The following is a 23508-nucleotide window of genomic DNA, read 5'->3' as shown; positions in this document are numbered from 1 at the left end:
ATTAACATACTTCTTAATTTCCAATTTTTTGCTTTCTCGGTTTATTAAAGTAAATCATCAAACTGATTTTCAATCACACCAAAGCCATTGAATAGGTAGTGAACCGTTATGTCCTTGAATGGTATATTCCGAATAATTTGTGGTGTTAATATAAAATATTGTGGTTTTGATTTATAGTCGATATTTATATATTTGTAATTGTATTGATGTAAAAAATGTTGTTCATATATTGTTGGATTGGATAAACAGGAAAGTAATTCAAATATTTTTTTTTCATTAACTTGATCTAAACCTTGATTTAACTCATCAAGAACATAAAATCCATTTTTTGTCAATTTTTGAATCGATAATATGTATATCATAGTACTTAATGATCTTTCCCCTCCAGATTGATGAGACACAGACAATGATAAAAAGGGTGATGTTTTTTTAAATTTAACTTTAACAAATAATTGGCATTTTTCATATTTATTACTTTTTTTAACTAACTCAATTTTGCCATCATAATCTGGGTTTATAAAATTCATAAATTTTTGAAAATTATGATTTAAAAAAATAATATATTCATTTACTTCATTTGACCAATTAGGTATCATAGTTTCAATTTGTTTATCATAATTTTGTAAATCTATTTTTAAATTTTCAATGTCTTTTTTTTTATTTTCTATATTATCTTTATGTTTTTGTATTTGAAGAGCTATAAGGTTATATTTTTCTTCTTCCTTTTCAATATCTGGAAATAATCTTTGTTGAATAAAACATTCATGTAGCTTTTTGTTAATTTCTTCTAAAGGTAAATTAATTTCATCAACAAGTTGGATTTCGCTATCTGTTAATGCACTTTTTTTAGTCTTTATAATTTCTTCTAATTCCTTTATATCATTTAAACATGTTGTATAGTTGGTAATTTCAGCATCAATCAGATTTTTGGTTGCATTGAGTTTTTCTTCGTTCTCTGCATTTATATTTTTGATAACAGACATATATCTTTTCCATTTATTAAGATAACGAGATTCTGAAAATAATTCTTGATCCCATTTTACATGTTCTTTTAAAAGTAGAAAATATTCCTCACACACTTTTATTTTTTCACCATTTATTGAAGTTATATTTTTCATTATACTTTTTTTTTTTTGGTCTATTATATCTTCTCCTTTTAAATAAACATTTAAATCGTTTTGTAATTTTATTAAATCATTATTTAGTATAACTAGCCTTTCCTTTTTTATCTTCATTTCCGTTCTTTCTAAAATTATTTTATTATGTTCATCATTTTTTGCTTTTTTTGATTTATCAAGTTCGTGTAGGCTTTCTTCTACCTCTGTTAACTCTTCAATATATTTTTGTTTTTTTTCAAATAGAAGGTCTAAATCACGTTCTATATCGCTTGTTATACTGTATAATATATTACACGATTTTTTTATATACGAAAAAGTATGCATATAGACATTTTTATTATAGGAACTTATTTTATATCTATGCACATTATTACTACAAAAATAGAATAAGCTATTAATTTCTTCGTTTAACTGTTTTGATAATTCTTTTATCATAAAATTGTTAAACTCGTTTATTTCATCTGTGCTTTTATTTTTGATTACATCATCATTTATTACAAACGCTATAGTTAGTGGTAAAAAATTGGATAATCCATGTTTTATTACTTCGGGGCTTTCAAATAATTCATATAAAAAACATATGACTCCTCTTTTTTTCATTTCGCTAGTTACATGACAAAATTCATGAGTTTCTTTTGACATAGTGATAACTGAAAGTTTGTGATTTTTATATAATGCTTCAAGAAGTTCTTGGTTTTCTTTTTTAATTAGTAAAAAACTATTAAAATATTTTTTTAAAAAAAATTCTAATATATAATCAAATTCAGGGTTTTTGCATTTAATATATTTACAAATAGGTCCATAAAGAATATCTCTTTTAGCCAATTCGTCAGCAATAGCATTATTAAGTTCATTTTGACTTGATATTTTGGTTACATCATATTTGGTTGTTAAATCGTCTACAAAATCATTACTTATTAAGTTGTGTGTTCGTACAATATTTTTAAGGTTTCTCTTATAATTAACTATTCTTTCTCTGAAAACAAAATCGATATTATTTAACATTCTTTCTTCTTGAATATGTTCATAATTTCGTGCTTTTTTTATTTTGTTTGTAATTACGTCTATATCTGATTGTAAAGTATATTTTTTCATCATAATTTTTTTACTTTCATTTAACAATTCTTTTAATTCTGTTTGTAATTCAGTTTCTCGTATAATAGTTCTTTTGTTATTTTTTTCTTTTTCACTGAAAAACGCTTCGATTTCTTTTATTTCTCTCTTTGTTTTTTTAATTTGGTAATCTATATCTTTAGCATAATGTGAATTATTATATAAATTTTTGACAGTGTCTTCCATAATTTTTTCTTCTTTTACAATACCTTGTTCGAGTTCATCTAATTTTATATTCCATATCACATATTTAGAAACGGCTTCCTTTATTTGATTTTTTTTTTGGTTAACTTTCAGTGATACTTTGTTTATAATTTTATGGCATTTTTCTATTTCCCTTAAATATTTTTTTACAACTTTAAATTGTTTATCCTTATCTTTAGTTAATTCATCTATTTTTACTTTATATTGTTTTAAGTCTTCTCGTCTTTTTTCTAAAATTATCATATGCTTTTTAACTTTATATAACTTGACAGTATAAATAAGATTTTTTAATTCATCAAATCGGCCTTTTTTTTCTTCTAAGCTAGTCATTAATTTTTCTTCTTCAACAATTTCATGCTCATATATAACCAACTTCTTTTCTCCAACTTGTTTATTATTTATAATGTCATTTATATCTTTATAAGTTTTTAAAAGATTACCATCAATTGCTAAAAGTGTGTATTCAAATAACTCTTCCGGATTTAGTCTTGAAAATTTACTAACATTTTCTTGAGGCATAAATGTGATCAAATTATCTAAATTTAAATAATATTCTTTTTGAATATCTAAAATATTTGAGAAATTTGTTTTTATATTATTTACTAGCCAAATAGATTCTACTTTATTATCATTTATATTCATGATTCTTTTGACACACACATTTCTTGTCTCATCATATTTTAAAATTATTTCTATAAAGCTTTTTTTCTCTCCTTTTTTTATAAAATTTATCAATTCTTTATTTCTAGATAAAACGCTTGAATTATATCCTAACCCGAAAACTAATGCACAAACAATAGAAGACTTACCACTCGCATTGGCTGCGGCAATTAAGTTAATTCCTTCACTGGCTTTTAATTTTATAGGACCACTAAACACCATCCAGTTAAATAATGTTATTTCAATTATTGCCCCTTTTTTGAGTTTTCTCAAACGATCACTACTTTCTGGTTCAACATTGCCGCTTGTTGATTGCAAAAGAGTTGATTCTAACCAATTTGATTGACTTTTACTATTATCAGTTATGTTATCATTTTTCTTCGATTTTTTCGTCTTTTTGCTTGATTCATGTTTATTTGCCCCTTTCTTACTATTGTTATGGCTTTCATTTTTTTTGTCCGACTGTATTTTTTGGGGGGATTTTCCTTTTGATTTCCCACTTTTGTTATTTTGTATTATCGGATCTCCTTCTATCAAGTCAATAACTTCACAATTATCATTTGAAAGATCTTTATTTTTGTCAGTTATCTTATTTTTCTTTGCATGACGCTTATTTTCTGGTTTATTTTTTTTTCTTTTGTTAGTTGGTTTCATTTCCTATCTGGTATTTTTTGTAACAACTTTAAAAAAAAATTATCAAAAATTGTCGACCCTTCCCACTTGTGCAATTTTAGGGAAACCTCGAAAATCGTATGGTTATTGGCATGTACATATGCACATATATTCTCATTACGTATATATGTGTAGGTGAAATGCCTTCCTTTTTTTAGTTTTTACTTTAAACATTTCGGTATGCCATTAGTATATACCTATGTCTTAAGTCCCCTGATTACCCCTGTTAATTTGACACAAAGGACACTTATTACATTAAATTTTTAATTATTCTCCCAAAAATTATATATGCTTATGCTTATGCATATTTTCCTAGGGCGTTACTAAATAAATTTAAGGGGGTTCTTATTTCCTTTAAATTTATATGTTTTTTTTTCGTTTTTTTAATAACAATAATTCATTATAAAGTTTATTAAAAAATGTAAAAGATTTTTTGTTAAATTTTAAAACGGAGATAATATGCACTTGCCAAAGTTGTCATTATAATTTTAACTTTCATACACTAATATGAATACATAAGATTTGGTACCATATTTATAATAATAAAAAAAATGTATGCAAATATATATTATCCATTGAATTAATTGCTAATTTCAAATGCTTATAAATGTTAAAAACAGCCAAAATATAAAGTGTTTTTGGCTATATAATAAAAAAAATTCTGAACGGCAAGGAGGAAACTGCCCTTTTAACTAGTACACACATAAAAATACGCATATTAAATGTGTGTATATATCATTGCTTAATAGTAATACATATAAAATACATCATAAAGGGGGAACACAAATATGTGCAAATTAAAAAGAATGCATGGGTTGGAAATTTTGAAAAAATTATTTTATAATCGTTTAAATAAAAAAAAACTTTTCAACTTTTGCCGTGTGTTATTAATACATTGATATATATGAGTATGTATGCTTGCTTGTATGCTTCTCAAATTCAAAGATCCCAAAAAATAGGTTTAACAGTTGATCTCTTGGATTTTTTCAATCTCATGTTATTCAATTTGATTATATTTTTGTTATGTAATCTACGAAAGCGGTGGTAGTCTTGTGCCGTAGCATTTTCAACGTTCTAAAAATCGATAAAAAAGAAAATGTAAATAAAAATATATGAATTATGTCCATATGTAATACGATAGTTTGGTATACTATATGATATGCTGCCCGTATTATGCATATATAAATGTGATAGCCAAAATGAGCATAATCATTAGTAATGGGGTTATATCACTTTTTTACTTATCTTTGATATCGTTTTTTTAATAACTTTATAATATTTCATAATTACCTTTCCATATAAAAACATCAATGCGAGTTCACCATAACTTTTCAATGGTTTTTCAAGACTCCATAACCATTTGGGATATGCATCATCTGGTAATATGTCATGGTCTTTATCAACAGTATTATAAATATTAAAAATATGTACTTTCTCTGTACTTTCAGTCGAATCTGTTTCAGTGGCCTTTTTATCTTGCCCTTTTTTTCCAGGCTTTACTTTTGGGGCTAAGTTCCATTTACTTACAAAAATTGATCTTTTAAATAATGAAAATATGGATGCATTTGAGTATAAAATATCATTTTTGTAAATTTGTAACATTGTAACTAATGCTATATCGCTTTCATTTTTTATAATCAACTTTTTATTTTATTTTCAAGCATATCTTAATATATTTAAACTTTATTATATTATTTTTTTATTGGTTTATTTACATACAAATAATGATATTTTTAAAATGTTGCGGTACAAATATGCACATTTCAAAAATATAAGTAATACTCCTTATTCCATATATATACTATTTATTTATACAATTTATATTTCTATATAAAAATTTGTTATTGTTTATTTATGTAAATGTACACAATTAGTTTTGATATTATCTGTATGATAGCTACATTTTTTCTATAATTAAAAGATATTATGTTCCGCTATTCCACTATCTATACCTGTTATGGAGTGAAAACAATATATAAGCCCCCTATTATGTAGGAATAATAGTTTACACTATTCTTATATATTTATAATACATATGAACAAAAAAAAAAGGCTATAAAGTTGTCAATAAAATTTTTATTTAAATGTGTTAATGCGAAATTAGAATCCGCTTTTAAATAATTCCTTTTTGATGGTAGAAAATTATTTGCAATGGATGCATGTGCATATTAATTGTTTATGCTTTAAAAGATACGTGGAAGAAAGTTACTCTCCAATTTATGCGTAATTAAAGTTGGGAAATAAATCAAATAATATATTGTAAAAACATAATAAAAATAATAATAATTTAATTAATTAGTTAATTTAATTAAAAATGGATGAACAAACAAGAAAATTAGACGTATGTATATGTTAAGAAAAGCTCGCTCTCATTAAGCTAGCTAATTGAAGGAGATAAAAATCAGCCATATGATTTTTTATCCCATTAACCAAAAAAATAAAAACAAAATAACAAATAGTGTACTATGCTATAGTGTAACAAATTAATTTTGTATCTGTGCAAATATATGTAGGGTATTTATTAATTCTGAATAAAAAGAGACGAATTTTTCAATATAATATTAGGTAGAGTATTAGATATGTAATCAATTTTTTGTTTATCCGTAGGCAAATTGCTCCATATTCTATGTGATATATAAATTATATTATATCCCATCTGTGATAAAAACTTATGTCGCCATTTTGACAATGTTGTTAAACCTTCAGAATTTATATAATATTGAAAATGTGCATTTAATTCAATAATATAATTGGATTCAGGATGATAAATATCAACTATAAAAGGTCCACATTTAATTGAATTTAAATGATCAATTTTTAGCATATTTAGCAAATCACTAATTTCTTTATGTAATGTACTTGTATATCCACCACATATTTTGTCTCCTATTTTAACTGTGGGTTTTTCTTTACTTTCTAAATTATAGCTACTAATATGATTTGTCGCATTTTCCGTATTTAATAATTTTTCATTGTGTTGTGTATTTATATTATTATTATTCTCTTCCAATAAAGAAGGTTCTTCATTATGTTCAGCATTGTCTGAATATTCTTCATCGCTTTCAGACCATTCGTCATCACTTTCTGACCAGTCATCATCATTTTCGGAGAACTCGTCACTTTCTGAATATTCGTCGTCACTGTTTAATATAGCTTTCTTTGGATTTTCATTTTTAGCTAACGTTTTTAATCGATTTATATGATCCAATTTCTTAATTTTTTTTAAATTCCCCTCTCGTGAATATTGCTGCAAAAAATATCGTTGTTCATCAGTAAGCTTGTAATATATTGACTCGTGAAACAACACAATATATAAATAAAGTATTTGCAAATGTCTCGTGTAATAATTAAAATGCTCTTTATAAAAAGTTGCAAGACTAACAAATTTTATTATCATTTCTTCATTAAAAAACTCTAAAAAGGTTATAGCCTTAATTGCTTTTAAATCTTTCCCTGTGAAATTATTTAATCGTTCTTCTAGAGTTATTTGTAAAGCTTTGCTATACACATTATTTGCTAAGCCTAATTTTGAAATGGAATTTGCGGATTTTATCAAAAAGTTATTTCTCAAAATAGGCCAGCACAATGTCATGTTTTTTAATGCATAAATTAATTTGAAATCATTCCATTTTAATCTTGAACAACTTTGGAATAAATATACATAATGTTTTGGTTTCATACTATTTTCTCTTTTAAAAATTTCACACATTAAATTATTTATTAACTTTTTATTAGTAACTTTAACAGATGCAATAGTTTGTAAATATCTTAACAAACTACGTACATGAACTTTGGTTGACAAATTGATTACTCTATTCATAAAAGCTAGCCAAATCTCTACATCGACATTTTTTCCCTTTCTAACTAATTTTGCCTCATTCATCATTAAAAATCTTAATTCTCTAGCTCTTACTGTATTTATTGTTGATATATCAGGAGTAGAATAATTTTCAGAAAACCAATATTTATTCGGATTTATTCTGATTTTTTTCTCCTTTTTTTCTTCCAGTATTTCCGATGATATATTTTTATCTAATAATTCATTATTTATATTGTTATGTTTATTATTAGAAATATTACTATTAGTTATTTTATTTAATAATTTTCTTTCGTTTTCATTTAACTTTTTCATATCGACTTTATCAAATTGTCTTTCTCTATCCTTTATAAAGGATTTATAAAAAGTGTTTTCCTTCATTCCATATACTCCTTTTTTTTCAAATGGATTAGGCATATACCAAAATGTATTTAATTCTTTTTTCTTGTTTTCTTTATCTTCGTCCTTAATATCATTAATACCTAAATTCATATTTTCTTTTCCTTTCATCAATAATCGTTTTAAATTTACTTTATCATCATTTGGAGGTGTGCTTTTAGCATCCCTTTTAAGCATCTTCTTATATTCGTGAGGTTTCAATCTTTTTTTTTCACTTTTTTTTAGCTCATCTAATATTTTATCATAGTTTTTTTCTTGAAAGAAATTGCCTTCTTTATTAAATTCATCAGGGCTCAATGTATTTTTTATTGGGTAATTGTTTATATTCTCATTCAATGGTATTGTTTTATGTGGAACCGCAAAATCCTGTTCCTGTTTTAAATATGATTTCTCAACCTTAGGTAACATCCATTTTTTATTTCTTTTTACCCAGCTTTTTCTTTTCAAAATTTTTTCTTTTGCTAATTTGCTTATAAATTTCACATTTGTAAAAAACATTCTAAAGAAGGCTTATAATTTTCCAACACACATTTTTCAATGGGCATTTTCAAGGACTACCTTTATAAAAAAATCCCTAATTATATGAACTGTGCATAATATAGTACCCACAAAATTAAATCTATGTATTACATAAATATGTTATTTAAGAACGTTAAAAAGTTTAAATGTGTAATAGTTTATAAACCATATTTTTCCTATTAAAGTTGAAAATTATTTCATTCCTATAAAATATAGTATTATATACACAATATATACATTATATAATGTATATATGCGTGCCTATATATGGCATTAAAATATGTATAATAAAATATTAATTCTCATTAAATTAAAAGCTATTTACTTTGAAAAAAAAACAAAAAAAGAAAAATGTAATAATTATTTATTGCCGTACAGGCGATTTTGCAATAATTTCCTAAACATAATAGCTTTTTTTTTTTTTTTTAATAATATATATTATATATGTATACAGGTTTATGTATTATTAATCTACCTATTTATTATATTATTATAACGCCTGTTTTATTTCGCATATATATAAATATTATGGGATTTTGCGCTTCCGTTTTGCTCCCTTTTTTGTTATATATATATGCATATTAATCCCTTTCTGTAATTATAAAAAAATTTATATAAGTATATTTTTTTTCAAAATTTCATGCTTTATATTTAAATTATTTTATCATATTATAAATTTATGATATGCAGTAAAGCATTTCTTTTATTAAAAATAGAATGCAAAAATAGATATTTCAATTCAGCTTGTATTATTTATATATAGTAATATTATTGTTATATTTTTTATTCATAATATTTATATATAGGTACTTAAATGAGATGCTATTTTTTTATTGTATGTGTTTGTAGATATATGCTTAACAAAAAATAAATGAAATGATGATTAACGAAATGAAAGAATAATTAAAGTGATAAAAACACGAGTTTAACTATGATAATATATTATACATATTACATATAAATGATTATATACGTTCATTATATAGCAAAATATATCCATATGATTTTGATAGTATTATTAAATTTGCATTAACAAAACTATATTTTAAATATATATATATATTTATTTTCATTTTTTGGAAATGTTTCATCTTCAAATTGGCACAACAATACAACGCGCAATTAGAGATATACACACATCATACGTCATGTATATATAATATGCATATCTGAGTATTGAAATATAGAGGGATGTAAAAATTATATTTTATACATCCATGTTCATTATAATACATTTATATATGCCTAGTTATATAAAGTAGCATATGCATACATATATGTGTATATTAATATGTGCATTTTTGACATATTAAAGTATGATTTAGTGTTATGTAAATATCCATAATTTTCCCTCTATTTCACATAGCCATAGAGAATAAAAAATGCCTAGTTATATTATTTTTTTTAAGAATTTTTATATTTTTTAATTTTAAGTATGAACTGTTTACGCATAAAACAAAAAAAGAAAAAGGGAAATAAATCAAAGTAAAATTATAGCTTGCTAATCTACGAAGTAAGCATTAATTTTACTCTACAATGAAATACCTTGCATTTTTATAGTTGTTAATAATATATACATGTATATATATGAGATTATTCCTACATTTATAAAAATAATGTGAATTATTAGAAGCATTTTTTGCAAATTTATTTCCGTATTAATAATATTATTAATTTTAATTTAAAACTGTTATTTTATATTTTATGTTTATTATGTCTAAAAAAAAGTAAATTTTTGTAAATACTTGAAATTCATTATTTATTTTTACATTTACCCCTTTTTGTAATCTCTTTCCATGTTTCAAGCTTAATGCTATCATATTGTTATTACGCTGATATTATTTTTTCGTAGAAATGACTTTATTGATTAGATGTGTGCTTTTATATTTGCTTGTTTTAGTATGCATAAATTGTTTAAATGAAAATAATCAATCAAATAACAATGATGCTAAAAATAATGGTGTAGGAGGAAACCAACATGGACTAGATTTAAGTCAGATTCAAAGCATTGTGGATTCTATAAAAGCTAACAGTAAGGATAGCTCGCATCAAAATAGTGGGAATCAGCCAAGTAATAGTAATAATAATATTAATGTAATGGACTTAATAAATAAGCTTAGTCATTCTAATAACGATAATAATGCAAAATCAGGAAATGCGCTCGAAAATTTAACTAAATTGCTTGGGAATGTGGGTAAAAAGGATGGAGACCAAAATGCAAATCACGGACTTGAAAGTTTAACTAAATTACTTGGAAATGTGGGTAAACAGGATGGAAATCAACAAGCAGGAAATGGACTTGAGAATATAACAAAATTGCTTGGAAATCTAGGAAAAACGGATGGAAATCAACAAGCGGGAAACGGGCTTGAGAATATAACAAAATTGCTTGGAAGTCTAGGAAAAACGGATGGAAATCAACAAGCGGGAAACGGGCTTGAGAATTTAACAAAATTGCTTGGAAGTCTAGGAAAAACGGATGGAAATCAACAAGCAGGAAACGGGCTTGAGAATATAACAAAATTGCTTGGAAGTTTAGGTAAACAGGATGGAAATCAACAAGCAGGAAACGGGCTTGAGAATTTAACAAAATTGCTTGGAAGTTTAGGAAAAACGGATGGAAATTCAAACGAGAAAAATCCACTCGAAAGTTTAGCAAAGCTGTTTGGAAATACGGGTAAAAATGGAGGAAATGAAAAAGCAGGAAACCTACTTGATGGTTTAGCGAGCTTGCTTGGGAATTATGGTAAAAAGGATGGAAATGAAAATAACAAGAATCCACTTCATGATCTTCATTCATTATTTGGAAATTGGTTAAACGATGATAGTCATAAAGATGCACCATTTTCATTAGATAATAGTGTTGATCATTTTTCCGAAAAATCAAAACAGGCAATTTTATCACAATATAATCATGATGAAAGAGAATTATTAAATCAATTAGAATCTTTAGTAAATAAAAATAAAGCACTTACTAATATTAAAGAAATCAGTGAAAAAAATGCAAAACTGAGAACTCATATTTCGACATTAAAAGAGAAATATAATTCATATTCATACGAAGGGCAATTATTAAATGATATGATAACTGAAGATGATATAAAAAATAAATATAATATAGATGATAATTTTGAGAATAAGATATATGAGATAGCAAAAAAAGGTATAGTATATGAAGAAATGAGTGATTCAGAAAAAGATAAAAAAAATGAAATGTTTGAAGATATTAATGAATTAGATAATAAGGATGCAAAGGATAGTGGTACAATTAATATCCATACAATAAAACATGATCAAATTGAAAACGATTCACTATTAAGAGGTATATTACATGGGGGTAAAGACAATTTACATGAGTGCAATTGTTTTTCAAATAAAGTAAAAAAATGTATTTATTCATATATTAATTATAGCAATTTAGAATATATGTTAGGAAGTTTAAATATTAATGTAGATTCGATGGTGACTAAATATATAAATGATCACACAAAAGATGATCACTTTAAAAAGTCGAAATCGTTTCTTGTTCCTTTACCACCATTAAATGCTAAATCCAATATAAAGAATGTCAATGAATATGTATTAAGAGTTCCACGTGTTTTATTTTTGGCAACAAAGAAATCATTTTCATCATCAACAGATCGATATTTTTTTAATTTATATGATATAATGGAGAGTCAATTAAAATGGAATGTGTATATATGGGGATATGGATTTAAATATTATCCTTTATTTTTTACAAAAAATTTACATACATTATTACATAAATATGATCATCAAATAGGTCGTGAACCATTTGATATCATATTTGTTCATAGTAGCTTTATATCTAATTATTATAATCATTATTTCTTTTTGAAAAATATGCCTAAGATGACAACCTTGATATTTATAAATGATGGATGGGATAGCAATGTGAAAAAATCGTATATGAATTTAATTCCGCACATATTTTTTCAAAACCAAGTAAACATATTTGAATATAATCCATTGAATAGTATAGATATAGAAACAGAGAAACATAAGTTAAACAACAATATATGGAATAAAGTATCTAATAATAGTACCCACAATGTTATCACAAATAAGCACAAAAAGAAAAAGGATATAAAGAAGAATAGTAATAATTATTCTGATGACAGTACTGATTCAGATAATAATGAATTATGGAATACAGATGATGATAATATAAATGAACATACGTTGTGGGCATTTTTACCTCATGGTATAAATCCATGTTGTTCTAAACAGGTGGATATGTGCTTTGAGTTAAGATCACATGAAAATGGTCATAATACGAATTCTCGATTTTATTATGATATTGCACAAAAAGTTGAAAATAAATATCGAAGAAGTTTAAAATTAAGTTATTCATTACTTGATTTATTTGTACCTGAGTGTAATTTTAAAAATCCACCTGTTGGTATGTTTGACATAAATAATAGAGATATCGATATTTTATATTTATATAATACAACATCGAGTAACTATAATGATTTTCTTATACAGAAAATTATGGATCATATATATAATAAGAATATAAATAATTTAAAAGACCGAATACATAAATATGAAGTTGATACCTATTATTGGAAAGTTTGGGGATTACAAACAACACATAAACTTATAAAAAATAAAATGAAAGAATATTCAGATATGTTACATAGAAGTAAAATTTGTATAATTAGCTCAAAATTTGCAGGTATGTTAAATAAAATGGTTATAGATGCCATGTTTAGTGGCTGTGTTGTTATAACAGATAAAAGTCATAATAAGGATATTAACAAATATATAGTATTAACACAAATACCATATGAATATTATGAAATTCCTGATTTAGTATATCATAGTGAAAATATAAATTCTTTATCAATTGATTTAATTAAGAAAATTACTACAACTCTTAATGAAGTATATAGTGGTGCAAGAGACCAAATGAGAATAGATGCTTTTAAAGCGGTTTTAAATACATATACATATCCCGGTATAATTTTAAATTGGATTTTACCTACATTATATTTCCATCATAATAAAGAAAAATATGAAATTACCAATAACTATTTTGTTTTACCACAATATTTTAAAAGTATTATATCAAAGAGTTTAAAAACAAGTAGTGCTAAAAGAGAAAAAATTATAGCAAATATTGATTTGTCTTTACAAGAAGATTTAATAATGAATAATAATGAAGTCTTAATTTGGTTTATAATATGGATCATAATTTTTTCGGTTATATTTTGTTATATATTAAAAAATAACAGTCTAGTTACCTATCTTTTTAAGCAGAGAAAATTACACCTATGAGAAGAATACAGCTTGACAAATAAGAAAAGTATATATGAAAATGTCGAATTACGAAAAAGGACATAAATATATACCATTTTTGCATATATATATATATATATATGGTGGTATAAAGATCCTAGTATAATATTTACATTTTTGAAGCAGACATGCTTTTATGTCATATAATTGAAAATAAAAATAGCTCCTTTAGATATTAAATAATTGATTATATAATAGCACTTAGTCCATATTATTATTCAATATATTGCATATGCCCTATTCCATTTTTTTATAGTATTGCAAAACCTACTGTTTACATATCTATATAATTTGTTTTTTTTTCAAAATAGTATAGAATGCTATTTTTGATCTGTTTAATGTCATATATATTTTTATTGTACATGTGTGTATATATTTTCCATTTAAATTTGTTATTGTTTAATTTTATACCTTGTAAAATTTTCACATATATATAATATACCTATATATGAAATTTTTATTTCCTTTATGGAAAACTTTCTTTTTAAATTTATAAATATAATTCACACTTTGCATACATGAGTGTATGGTAAAAATATACTTGCTCTATATGGGTTTGAATATGTTAAGGAAATAAATGTTTATGCGAATATGTTTGATCCAGTAGTAGCTAATTTCATATTCGCAAATATAAAATAAGATAGTATATGTAATGATGTTCATATTTTCTATTACAAATATAATTAATATTACATATGCCGATTATGTTTTGGGCAAAAGGTTCCAATTTCGTGGTGTGGTAAATACATCAGATGAAAAAGATAAGAATATATCGTACAAACATGTACGTGATATATGCATAAAATGTTGGATGTGCATATATATGTACATACTCAATACAATATTTTCGAAAGTGTATGTGCACATATGTAATAAACTTTTTCTTGAAATTTTCAAAAAAAAGAAAAAAATGAAAAAAAAAAAAGGTGGCACATAGAGCATATATCATATTATTCAGATACAAAATTGAGTGTAAGATATATGCATTATAAAATATGTATTATTTTTCTCTTGTTTCCATCTTATATTGGTGCATTTAAAATTGTGCATTCATTTAGGAACGAAAAAAAGCAGAATATTTTACATGTGTGTATACTATTTCCTAGCTTTGTAATAATTTTCAGCAGAAAGTTTGATGTTTTAATTTTTTAGTTCTAGAATTTTTCCTATGGCTATAGTTCTTCCTTGATCTCTCAAAGTAAATCTTCCCAATTGTGGCAACTTATCATAAACCTCTATACAAACTGGATTTGATAATAAAAAGTGTGCAGTAACAATACAATCGTTTTTAATAAATTTGGGTTTAATTTTTTTTTTTTTTGATTTTTTATCGATAACTTCTAACATATCAATGAATTGTATTTCTTCACATGTTGTATGAGCATGGAATATACAAAAATATCCTGCTGTTATAATTGGTTTATGTTCTAATAATTCAACAATTGCTACCCTACCTATAAATTCACTAACAACAGAGCATAAGCTCAATGAATCGCATAATACAAAACCTTTACTAATCTGATCTTCTTCTACTCCTAATAATTTGACACGAACATTTTCTCCAGGCTTAGCATAAGGAACTTCATCATCTTCTACATATACGTTAGTAACTTTGACTTTAACTTTATTTGGCATTAAAATGCAATTCATATTATTTCCATATAATGTTCCAGATTCAATTTTACCAACAGCAACTATACCGTTGTCTTTATACCCTTCTAATAATGGAATTCTTAATGGACCATTTTCATCCCAAGGGGGTGGAGATAAAGAATTTAAAATTTGAAATAAAGTTGGCTTTGATATATCATACCAGCTACCTCGTGGATCATGTAATTTTGAATTTTTATCGGATATATGTTCAGATAAATTTTGTCCTGATAATCCAGATATTGGAACAAAAAACACATCTTTATTTATATTATATCCACATGATTTTATAAAGGGAGTTATTTTTTTTTGAATTTCATCATATCTGCTTTCACTCCAATTACATGTTGGGTCATCCATTTTGTTTATCGCAACTATTAGTTGATTTATTCCTATAAAAAAAAATATGTATACATGAAAGATGAATGAATTATTTCTAAATATATGTAGATGTAAATTTGTGGATTTGCAAAGAGGCAATTGCCAAAAATTGTCCAATTATTATGGCAATATTAGGTGATAATTGCATATATTGATTAAATAAAACGGGATAATAATATATTTTTCTGCGCTATTTACCTAATGTTTTTGCCAGCAAGGTATGTTCTCTTGTTTGTCCTCCCCTTTCAAAACCAGTTTCAAATTCACCTTTTCTTGCAGATATAATTAATACACCGATATCTGCTTGAGCTGCACCACTAATCATATTTGGTATAAAGTTTTTATGTCCTGGTGCATCTAAAATAGTAAACCTCCTATCTTTTGTTTCGAAATGTGCTCGACCTACTTCTACAGTTTTTCCCTTTTGTCTTTCTTCTTCATTTATATCCATAATAAATGCTAAAAACCAGCTTTCTCTGTTTTTTTCTTTTGCTTCTCTTTCATATTTTTCAATTGTTCTATCATCAACATATCCTAAAATATATAAAATATTTCCACATGCTGTTGATTTTCCAGCATCTACATGACCAATAAATATAATATTTAAATGGGGTCTAGAATCAACTTGTACTAAATTAACTTTTTTATCTACTCCCTTATCTTCTTGTGTTTCTTTTTCTGCTTTTTCAACTTCTATATCTTCATTCTTTTCAGGGGTTAAACTCATTTTGCTAAATTTATTTTCAACTTCAGCTATTGAACCCCCATCGTTCATATTTTCAGAACTTACATTATTTGAATCTATATTTCCTTCATTTTGCTCGTTTGTTTTATTCTTATCCTCTACATTATATGGTGTACCGGGATAATACACAGGAGCATTTGCATTGAAAGTAAAAGGCTCATTATTCATCTGCCCAGGGAGGTGAAAAAAGTATATGCAATGAGAAAATAAACGATGCAAATATGGAAGCCTCAAAAACGAATGGCAAAAATATGCAGATATTTACATATCATATAAATACTTTTAGCGCAATAAAAAGTAAAATATGCACAACTATATACACCCTAAATAAATATATATGTATGTAAAAAAAAGGATATGAAAATTTTCTAAAAAATATATTTAAAATTAAATCTTACATTTAAATATGAGGAAATTTATAAACAATTATAATATAATTTTTATTAATTAATTTAAAAAGAAAAAAAAATAATTATATTTTTTCTTTGTTTTATATTATTCCTCTTAATACTTTATTACAAGTAGGGAAAATAAGTCTCTCTCTTTTGTGTATTATTCCTTAAGGTTTTTTTCTCGTTTCTTTTATTTGTCCATAATTTTATAGAATTGTTTTAAAATACATGATAAAATAATAATATATTTTCTTATTAATTTTAATGCAAAGTAATAAACCTGATCATACTCTATTAATTATAAATGGCAACGTTTTTTTCCAACATCATATTCTTAATATATATGCATATATATATAATATGGATATGCGTATATAATATTATTTAAAGGAAAGCGGTATTATATATATACATACATTAAAGTAAATAGCGTGGCGAGCCCAAATGTATATACTATATATGCATGCATTATGTATAGTTACTTGATATATTTTTATTTTTTATTCCATACAAATTAGAAAAAAGGAAAAAATATGCTTACCATAAACTAAAATAGTATTAATAAAGGTTATTATATAAATTATTTAAGGTCATTGAATTTTTTTTTAATTAAAAAAAAGTATTTAAAAAAATTGATTAAAAAAAAATAAATTTTTCCAACTTTTTGGGGGGTATAAAAAATTAGCTATAAAACTATAGAATAAATAAAACTTGTGCATTATATACATATTTTATATCCAAATGAAATATGAAAAAAATAATAAAATAATCTTATTATTGTTGTAAAATAAAGTTTGTTCACCATGGTATTATATTTATACACATAAATATGTAGGCATACGCAATCCCCAATTTAACTTCCCTATCAATTCTCCTTCGCATCATTTTCGGTATCATGGGTGTTGTATTTTAAAGGAAGCATAAGCAGGTATTATGATATTCACATTAATAATATGATAGTTGAAAAATGGTCATTTCAAAGGATATGCATTATAAATATGTAATAAGACTATAATGTCATACTTACGACCGATATTTTCCACGCCTTGCTTCGTCTTTTTTGTATTTTACCAATTTTATATGAAAAAATAGAAAGAGTGTAGTAATTATATACTATAAAAATAAAACCTTAACGAGAAATGATAAGAGTTCTGTTCATTTTCGTGCCTAATAATACTTTGCCAATGTACAAACGTATGTGAGAGCAATTTGTTTCATTTTTGACGTATTTTCTTTTTCTTTAAAATATTAGTAAAACGGGTTTACAAATATCTTATTAGGCCTTTGCTTATTACGATTTAAAATGTTTGCTGATTATGCAAGGGCCATAAAATGCTGGCGTTATAATAAAATTTTGATGATAAATTAAAAAAAATAACAGAGTGTTTAGTTTGATTGAAAAAGGTTAATACAAGTTATTAAAAAATTCGAAAAAATCGACTAAAAAATAATGAAGTAGTGTAGGGGCAAAAATGACAGAATCATATTGCACATTGAAATAATTTATGCTATAAAAAAAAAACAATGAAAAACAAAGCAATAACTGAGAAATGGACTATATATGGAATATTGTATATATTTTCTTATGTATTATAGTAAAAAACATATTTTACAAAAACAACAAAAGAAATAAATACAAGAATTAATAAAGAAGAGGTAATGGAATCTAGCATAAAGAGTCTATGAATAATAGGAGATCGTGAATTATCAAGAGCAAGAATACTTTTATTTTTTTTTTTTAAAAAATATTGTGTTATGCTTTCTAATCTTTCAGTAGTATTTGTTGTTTTAAACCATGTCCATTTTTGTATAGATCTAGATATAATAGCACTACTTAACGAAAAAGAAAAATTTTCTAATTCTTCATTTGATGGTTCAGATGATGTTAATTTTATATTTCTAAATTTTGAATTAAATAATCGGAATCCTGCATTTCCAAAACGGTTTAATTGATATTTTATACATAATAAACATATTCTTGAAAAAATAATACAAGAATAATATTTTTGTGCAGCATATATAGGATTATTACTATCTGCATGGCTTGTAGTAGCAGTTTTATCTTTTTCATTATAAACAATATCTTTATATTGTTCATAATAAAATGAAATGGATTTTATATCATCTTCAACTTCAATTTTATTTAATAATTTTTTTAATGCATCTAATTTTATTATTTCTTCGTCAATAAAGCTATATTTTGATTCTTTTCGGCATCTAATATTGCCATTATTTGTAGAAGAAATAGTAGATGAATTATTGTTAGATGTATTTATCTGAGATGTAATTGTTTTAGATTCAGAATCAGTTACATCTGAGCGGACATTTAAATTATAATCAAAAAAATTCACAGGGATCGATTCATCGAATAAAGGTGAATGGCTAGCTATATCATAATCATATTGACTAAAATATATTATATTATATAAAATAACTCTATAGTTAGCAACGCATTTAACTATAAATGCTTGAGTCGTGATACATCTCTCTAAAATTTTAACATGAATGCCATACATTTTGTCATTATGTTTGTTATTATTAGAGGTAATAGCAAATGTACCTTCGTTAGATACTAATTCAACAAGATCTAAAAATTTTTTATTATAAATATTTATATGAAAAATCTCTCCAGGAAAATATGGACCAAATGATAATGGTGCTTTAAAGATGGGTATCATAGAAGAATTTTTAATAGCATCAAATCTTTCTTGTAATACTTTTTTTTCTTTTTCAATTCTTAGAATTTCAATTTCTTTTAATCTTTTTGCATATGCTTTTGGATATTTTTCTTTTATTAATTCTGCCAATAATATATTAACATTTTGTTTATCACCCATAGATGATCTACATAATGGGCATGTGTCATTATATTCTTTTGCTTTCTCTAAGCAATCTCTACAAAAATTATGACCACAAGGTATTGTCACAGGCATTATTAAAAGTTTCATACATATTACGCATTCAAGATCTGATGATATTTGTTTTTCATTATCTTTGTTATTATGATCAGAATGTTTATTTGAATTATTATTGTTATTATTTGTATTTTGTTTTTTTACAAGTTCCTCTTCATTGTTTTCATCATATTCTTTTGCATCCTCGAATATATTTGCTTCAGCATTTGAACATTCATTTATGTTCGATTCGGTAGTATTATCTTCCATCTTAATATCATCTGTGTTGTTTGGTTCGGTACTTTTAAGTGTGACACTACCTACCTCGTTCGTTTTGTTAGCTTCTGCTATTTCTTTTACTTCCTTCCCTTCATTCTTTTCATTTCCTTCATGCATAGAAGAATTTACAGCTGGTTGAAAATTATCCTTTAATTTTCTCTGCTCAGTCATTTCGATATAATTAATTAATACTTTTTGTATTAATTTTTTTCATTATATATTTGATGATTATATTTTGTGTTTTTAATTACTTTTTAGGAATTTAATATTATTGCATATTATTTTTTATTTACTATTCGGTTATATTATTTGAAAATTTTTTTTTTAATTATTTTATGGAAAAATTATATATTCTTTTTTTTTATTATTGATTAAAAATATAAAAAGAAATTATATATTATTAAAAATTATGTTATCATTCATGATATTATATTTTTATGTAATTATATATTAAATTAATAAACTTGCATATAATATTATTATGCGCATTTTTGAAGGTCTATTTATTTTATGCACTACGAAAAAAAAGGATATATTTAAAAAAAAAAAAAAACGTGGAAAATAAAAAAATATGCAATTTGCGCAAAGTTAATAAAATATGAAAATACTTAAAAAAAATTATAAATCGAATTTTAACTTAAAAAAAAATAAATGATATTAACAAATTTAATTATTTTAAAGGAATTTCCAAAATATGGGTATTATACCGTGCCCATATATTTTTTAATCCTGCTCAAGGGATTCAATGTCGGTATAAATTGATGTCTCAAACATTTTCAACTCCTGTAAATGAATGAATAATAAAAGTATAGTAATTTATTTGTATGAAAGTGCAAAATATCCTTATATATATATAGCTAGTACATTGAATTCGTAAATAATAATGTGAAAAAGGATGGAACAAAGATTGGGTATACAATACTATGTCGTAGTTTTAATGTATTTTTACGTTATAAATATGAACACGGATGGATGTGCACCCCATTCTTAATAAAGCTTCTTCGCACACTGATCTATCAATTGAGCATTGATATGCTCCAACATCTTTTAATTTATTTCCTATAAGTAAAATTGCATTCAATTTGTAAATAAAAGAACTTTCGCTTGTTTTTTAATAATACGTAAAAAAGCTATGTTAGTATACTTACCTGATGCTATTTCTAGCCCATTCACATTGCAAAAACTGTTATTGACTTTCCAGCAGTTTGAAAAATCGATTGATGTTAAATTTTTGCAATACTTAAAAATTTCTCTTATGCAAAAATTGTCTACATTTCTGTAAAAAAAAAATTATTTGGGTTTAGTATATGTAAATAGATTAATGGCTATATACAATAAAAGATAATACATATTTATGTATGCATTAATTTATTTAACTTACGAGAGAGAGGCAATTTTTATTTTTTTTAGCCCTGTTAAATATCTGGGTATTTTAAAAATGGTGCTATTACGTATTTCAAATGTTTTTGATATATCAAGTGTTTTCAAGCCTTTTGAGGTATTACATACAGTTTCAATGACATCATTTGATATTTTAGTATCAGCCAAATTTAAAGCTAAAAGGTTTGGAAAATTTTTAAAAATAATGGATGAAGAATTATCAATATTACATCCTTTTAAATTAAGTATTTTTAAATTTTTTCCGATCATATATAAATTTGAAATGTCTGTAAGATTTTTTGTATATGTTATTTCAAGGCATATTAGATTGGTCAATGGTGTATCTAGTTGTATATTTTCTTCTACCATACTAGTAGAGTTTGGCTCATTCATATTTGTGTTGTAATTGTTATCGACACTAGGTGCATTACATTTTTTGGAAGCGCTGAACAATATTTTGAGAGTGTCGTCAGAATGATAATTAGATACATTAATGGTAGATATAAGATTTCCCATATATAATTTTTTTAATGACGTTTTAAATTTTAATGGGTATATACCTTCATGACTTATTTTATAGCAGTTCCTTATATCGACTGTTTGCAAATTTTTAAATCTGTGTAGTAAATATTTTAAGTTTGAATCTGTTATTTTACTACAATTTTTTAAACATAACACTTTTAAAGTTTTATTAAATTGGACATGATTAGAATTAGCTAGTAGATTAAAATGATGGGAGCTTATATGTGAACATCCTGATAAATCTAATATCTCAATGTTTGCAGAAAAATATATTGTTTTTAATATACTTTCTGGAGAAATTGAATTTTTTAATGATTCATTATATATTAATTTTGTTCTTAATAAACGACTAAGTTTACAAAACCTTTTATTTAATAACATCAAATTTTTATTTTCAATACATGAAAATATATATCTAAATACATCATCACCTATATTATTAAAAATATCATACTTATCATGTTTACTAAAATGATGTGTTCTTTTTATAAGATTGTCTGATTTTTTTTTTATTTCCATTTTATTATGATTATTTACAGGGACACATATATTTTTCTTTTTGATTATCGAAGTAAATGAAATTTTATTATCTCCTTCCTTTACAGAAGTAACTAATTCTGTCTTATATGGTGCATAACTTCCTGTCTGATTCGATGTTATAATTTTATGGCATTTATTAAGTTGATTATTTTTTTCATTTAATTTGATTATTCTACTGTTTACGTCATCACCTTCTATTTTACTACAAACTTTAATATTCATAATATTTGTGTGCATTGTTTTTTTTTCTTTATCTTCTATTTCGCCATTCTCCGTATTTCTATCGTTTATTTCTGCATTTTTGTTTTGATCTCTAATTCGCATAAAAAACTCTTTATATGCATTATATGTGGGTGTTGTTGGGGTATCGTTTTTTTCAGAGTTAAGTTTGATTTTTTTGGTTGATAGGATACTACTTAATATTGTGTTATCTGATTTATCAGTTAATAAAATATTATTTTTACGTTTAAAGCTGTTTGCTATGTTTTCTATTTCTTTTTTAATTTCAGGATTTTCATGAGTCTTTTTAAATAAGGTTTTATTTGTATTTTTCTCAATATTTTGTGTTATATTTCTAGGAGTAAAAAATATATCTGTATCCAGTTCACTACTATCATTATCACCTTCTTCATTGGTCTTGTCTTTGAGAGTTTCAGTTACATTTGAAAACAGAGACCATATATTTTTTTTTTTTATACTTACTTCATTTTCAATACTTTTTTTATGTATTCCATCCTTACGATTTACATTATTATTTTTAAAAAAATCTCTTATATTTATATTTTTCTTATCATTCATTTTTTTTTTTGAAAATATTTTTAACAAATTTTTTGCATTTTATTCTTATGTTTAGTTATTAGGGGGATTGAAAAAAAAGAAACTGAAGCCAGAATGTAGC

The 23508-nt window shown here is 24.5% G+C and overlaps 7 protein-coding genes across 7 annotated transcripts; 1 reads left to right on the top strand and 6 right to left on the bottom strand.

Moving 5' to 3' along the window:
• Window positions 1–44: 44 nt before the first annotated feature.
• On the bottom strand, window positions 45–3749 carry PCHAS_0919900 (structural maintenance of chromosomes protein 5, putative; the record flags this gene model as incomplete). Its single annotated transcript, XM_738222.2, has 1 exon — window positions 45–3749. One exon carries the CDS (start codon window positions 3747–3749, stop codon window positions 45–47), a length of 3705 nt encoding a protein of 1234 aa, XP_743315.2.
• Window positions 3750–4706: 957 nt separating this feature from the next.
• Window positions 4707–5369, bottom strand: PCHAS_0919800 (mitochondrial ribosomal protein L37, putative; the record flags this gene model as incomplete). The annotated part of the gene is made up of 2 exons (XM_738166.1): window positions 4707–4841; window positions 5058–5369. The coding sequence occupies 2 exons, from the start codon at window positions 5367–5369 to the stop codon at window positions 4707–4709; spliced, it is 447 nt and encodes a 148-aa protein (XP_743259.1).
• Window positions 5370–6288: 919 nt separating this feature from the next.
• PCHAS_0919700 (RAP protein, putative) lies at window positions 6289–8481 on the bottom strand (the record flags this gene model as incomplete). The annotated part of the gene is made up of 1 exon (XM_735674.2): window positions 6289–8481. One exon carries the CDS (start codon window positions 8479–8481, stop codon window positions 6289–6291), a length of 2193 nt encoding a protein of 730 aa, XP_740767.2.
• A 1875-nt stretch (window positions 8482–10356) lies between these two features.
• Window positions 10357–13806, top strand: PCHAS_0919600 (golgi protein 2, putative; the record flags this gene model as incomplete). Its single annotated transcript, XM_731709.2, has 1 exon — window positions 10357–13806. The coding sequence occupies one exon, from the start codon at window positions 10357–10359 to the stop codon at window positions 13804–13806; it is 3450 nt and encodes a 1149-aa protein (XP_736802.2).
• Window positions 13807–14967: 1161 nt separating this feature from the next.
• PCHAS_0919500 (translation elongation factor EF-1, subunit alpha, putative) lies at window positions 14968–16771 on the bottom strand (the record flags this gene model as incomplete). The annotated part of the gene is made up of 2 exons (XM_730873.2): window positions 14968–15869; window positions 16057–16771. 2 exons carry the CDS (start codon window positions 16769–16771, stop codon window positions 14968–14970), a joined length of 1617 nt encoding a protein of 538 aa, XP_735966.2.
• A 1807-nt stretch (window positions 16772–18578) lies between these two features.
• On the bottom strand, window positions 18579–20339 carry PCHAS_0919400 (RING zinc finger protein, putative; the record flags this gene model as incomplete). Its single annotated transcript, XM_737428.2, has 1 exon — window positions 18579–20339. The coding sequence occupies one exon, from the start codon at window positions 20337–20339 to the stop codon at window positions 18579–18581; it is 1761 nt and encodes a 586-aa protein (XP_742521.2).
• A 552-nt stretch (window positions 20340–20891) lies between these two features.
• PCHAS_0919300 (leucine-rich repeat protein) lies at window positions 20892–23408 on the bottom strand (the record flags this gene model as incomplete). The annotated part of the gene is made up of 4 exons (XM_016798130.1): window positions 20892–20951; window positions 21118–21227; window positions 21317–21444; window positions 21550–23408. The coding sequence occupies 4 exons, from the start codon at window positions 23406–23408 to the stop codon at window positions 20892–20894; spliced, it is 2157 nt and encodes a 718-aa protein (XP_016655379.1).
• Window positions 23409–23508: the final 100 nt, after the last annotated feature.

This window comes from Plasmodium chabaudi (assembly GCF_900002335.3).
Source record: "Plasmodium chabaudi chabaudi strain AS genome assembly, chromosome: 9".
In the NCBI taxonomy this organism is placed as follows: domain Eukaryota; phylum Apicomplexa; class Aconoidasida; order Haemosporida; family Plasmodiidae; genus Plasmodium; species Plasmodium chabaudi.
This window is presented reverse-complemented; position numbering and strand designations above follow the sequence as displayed.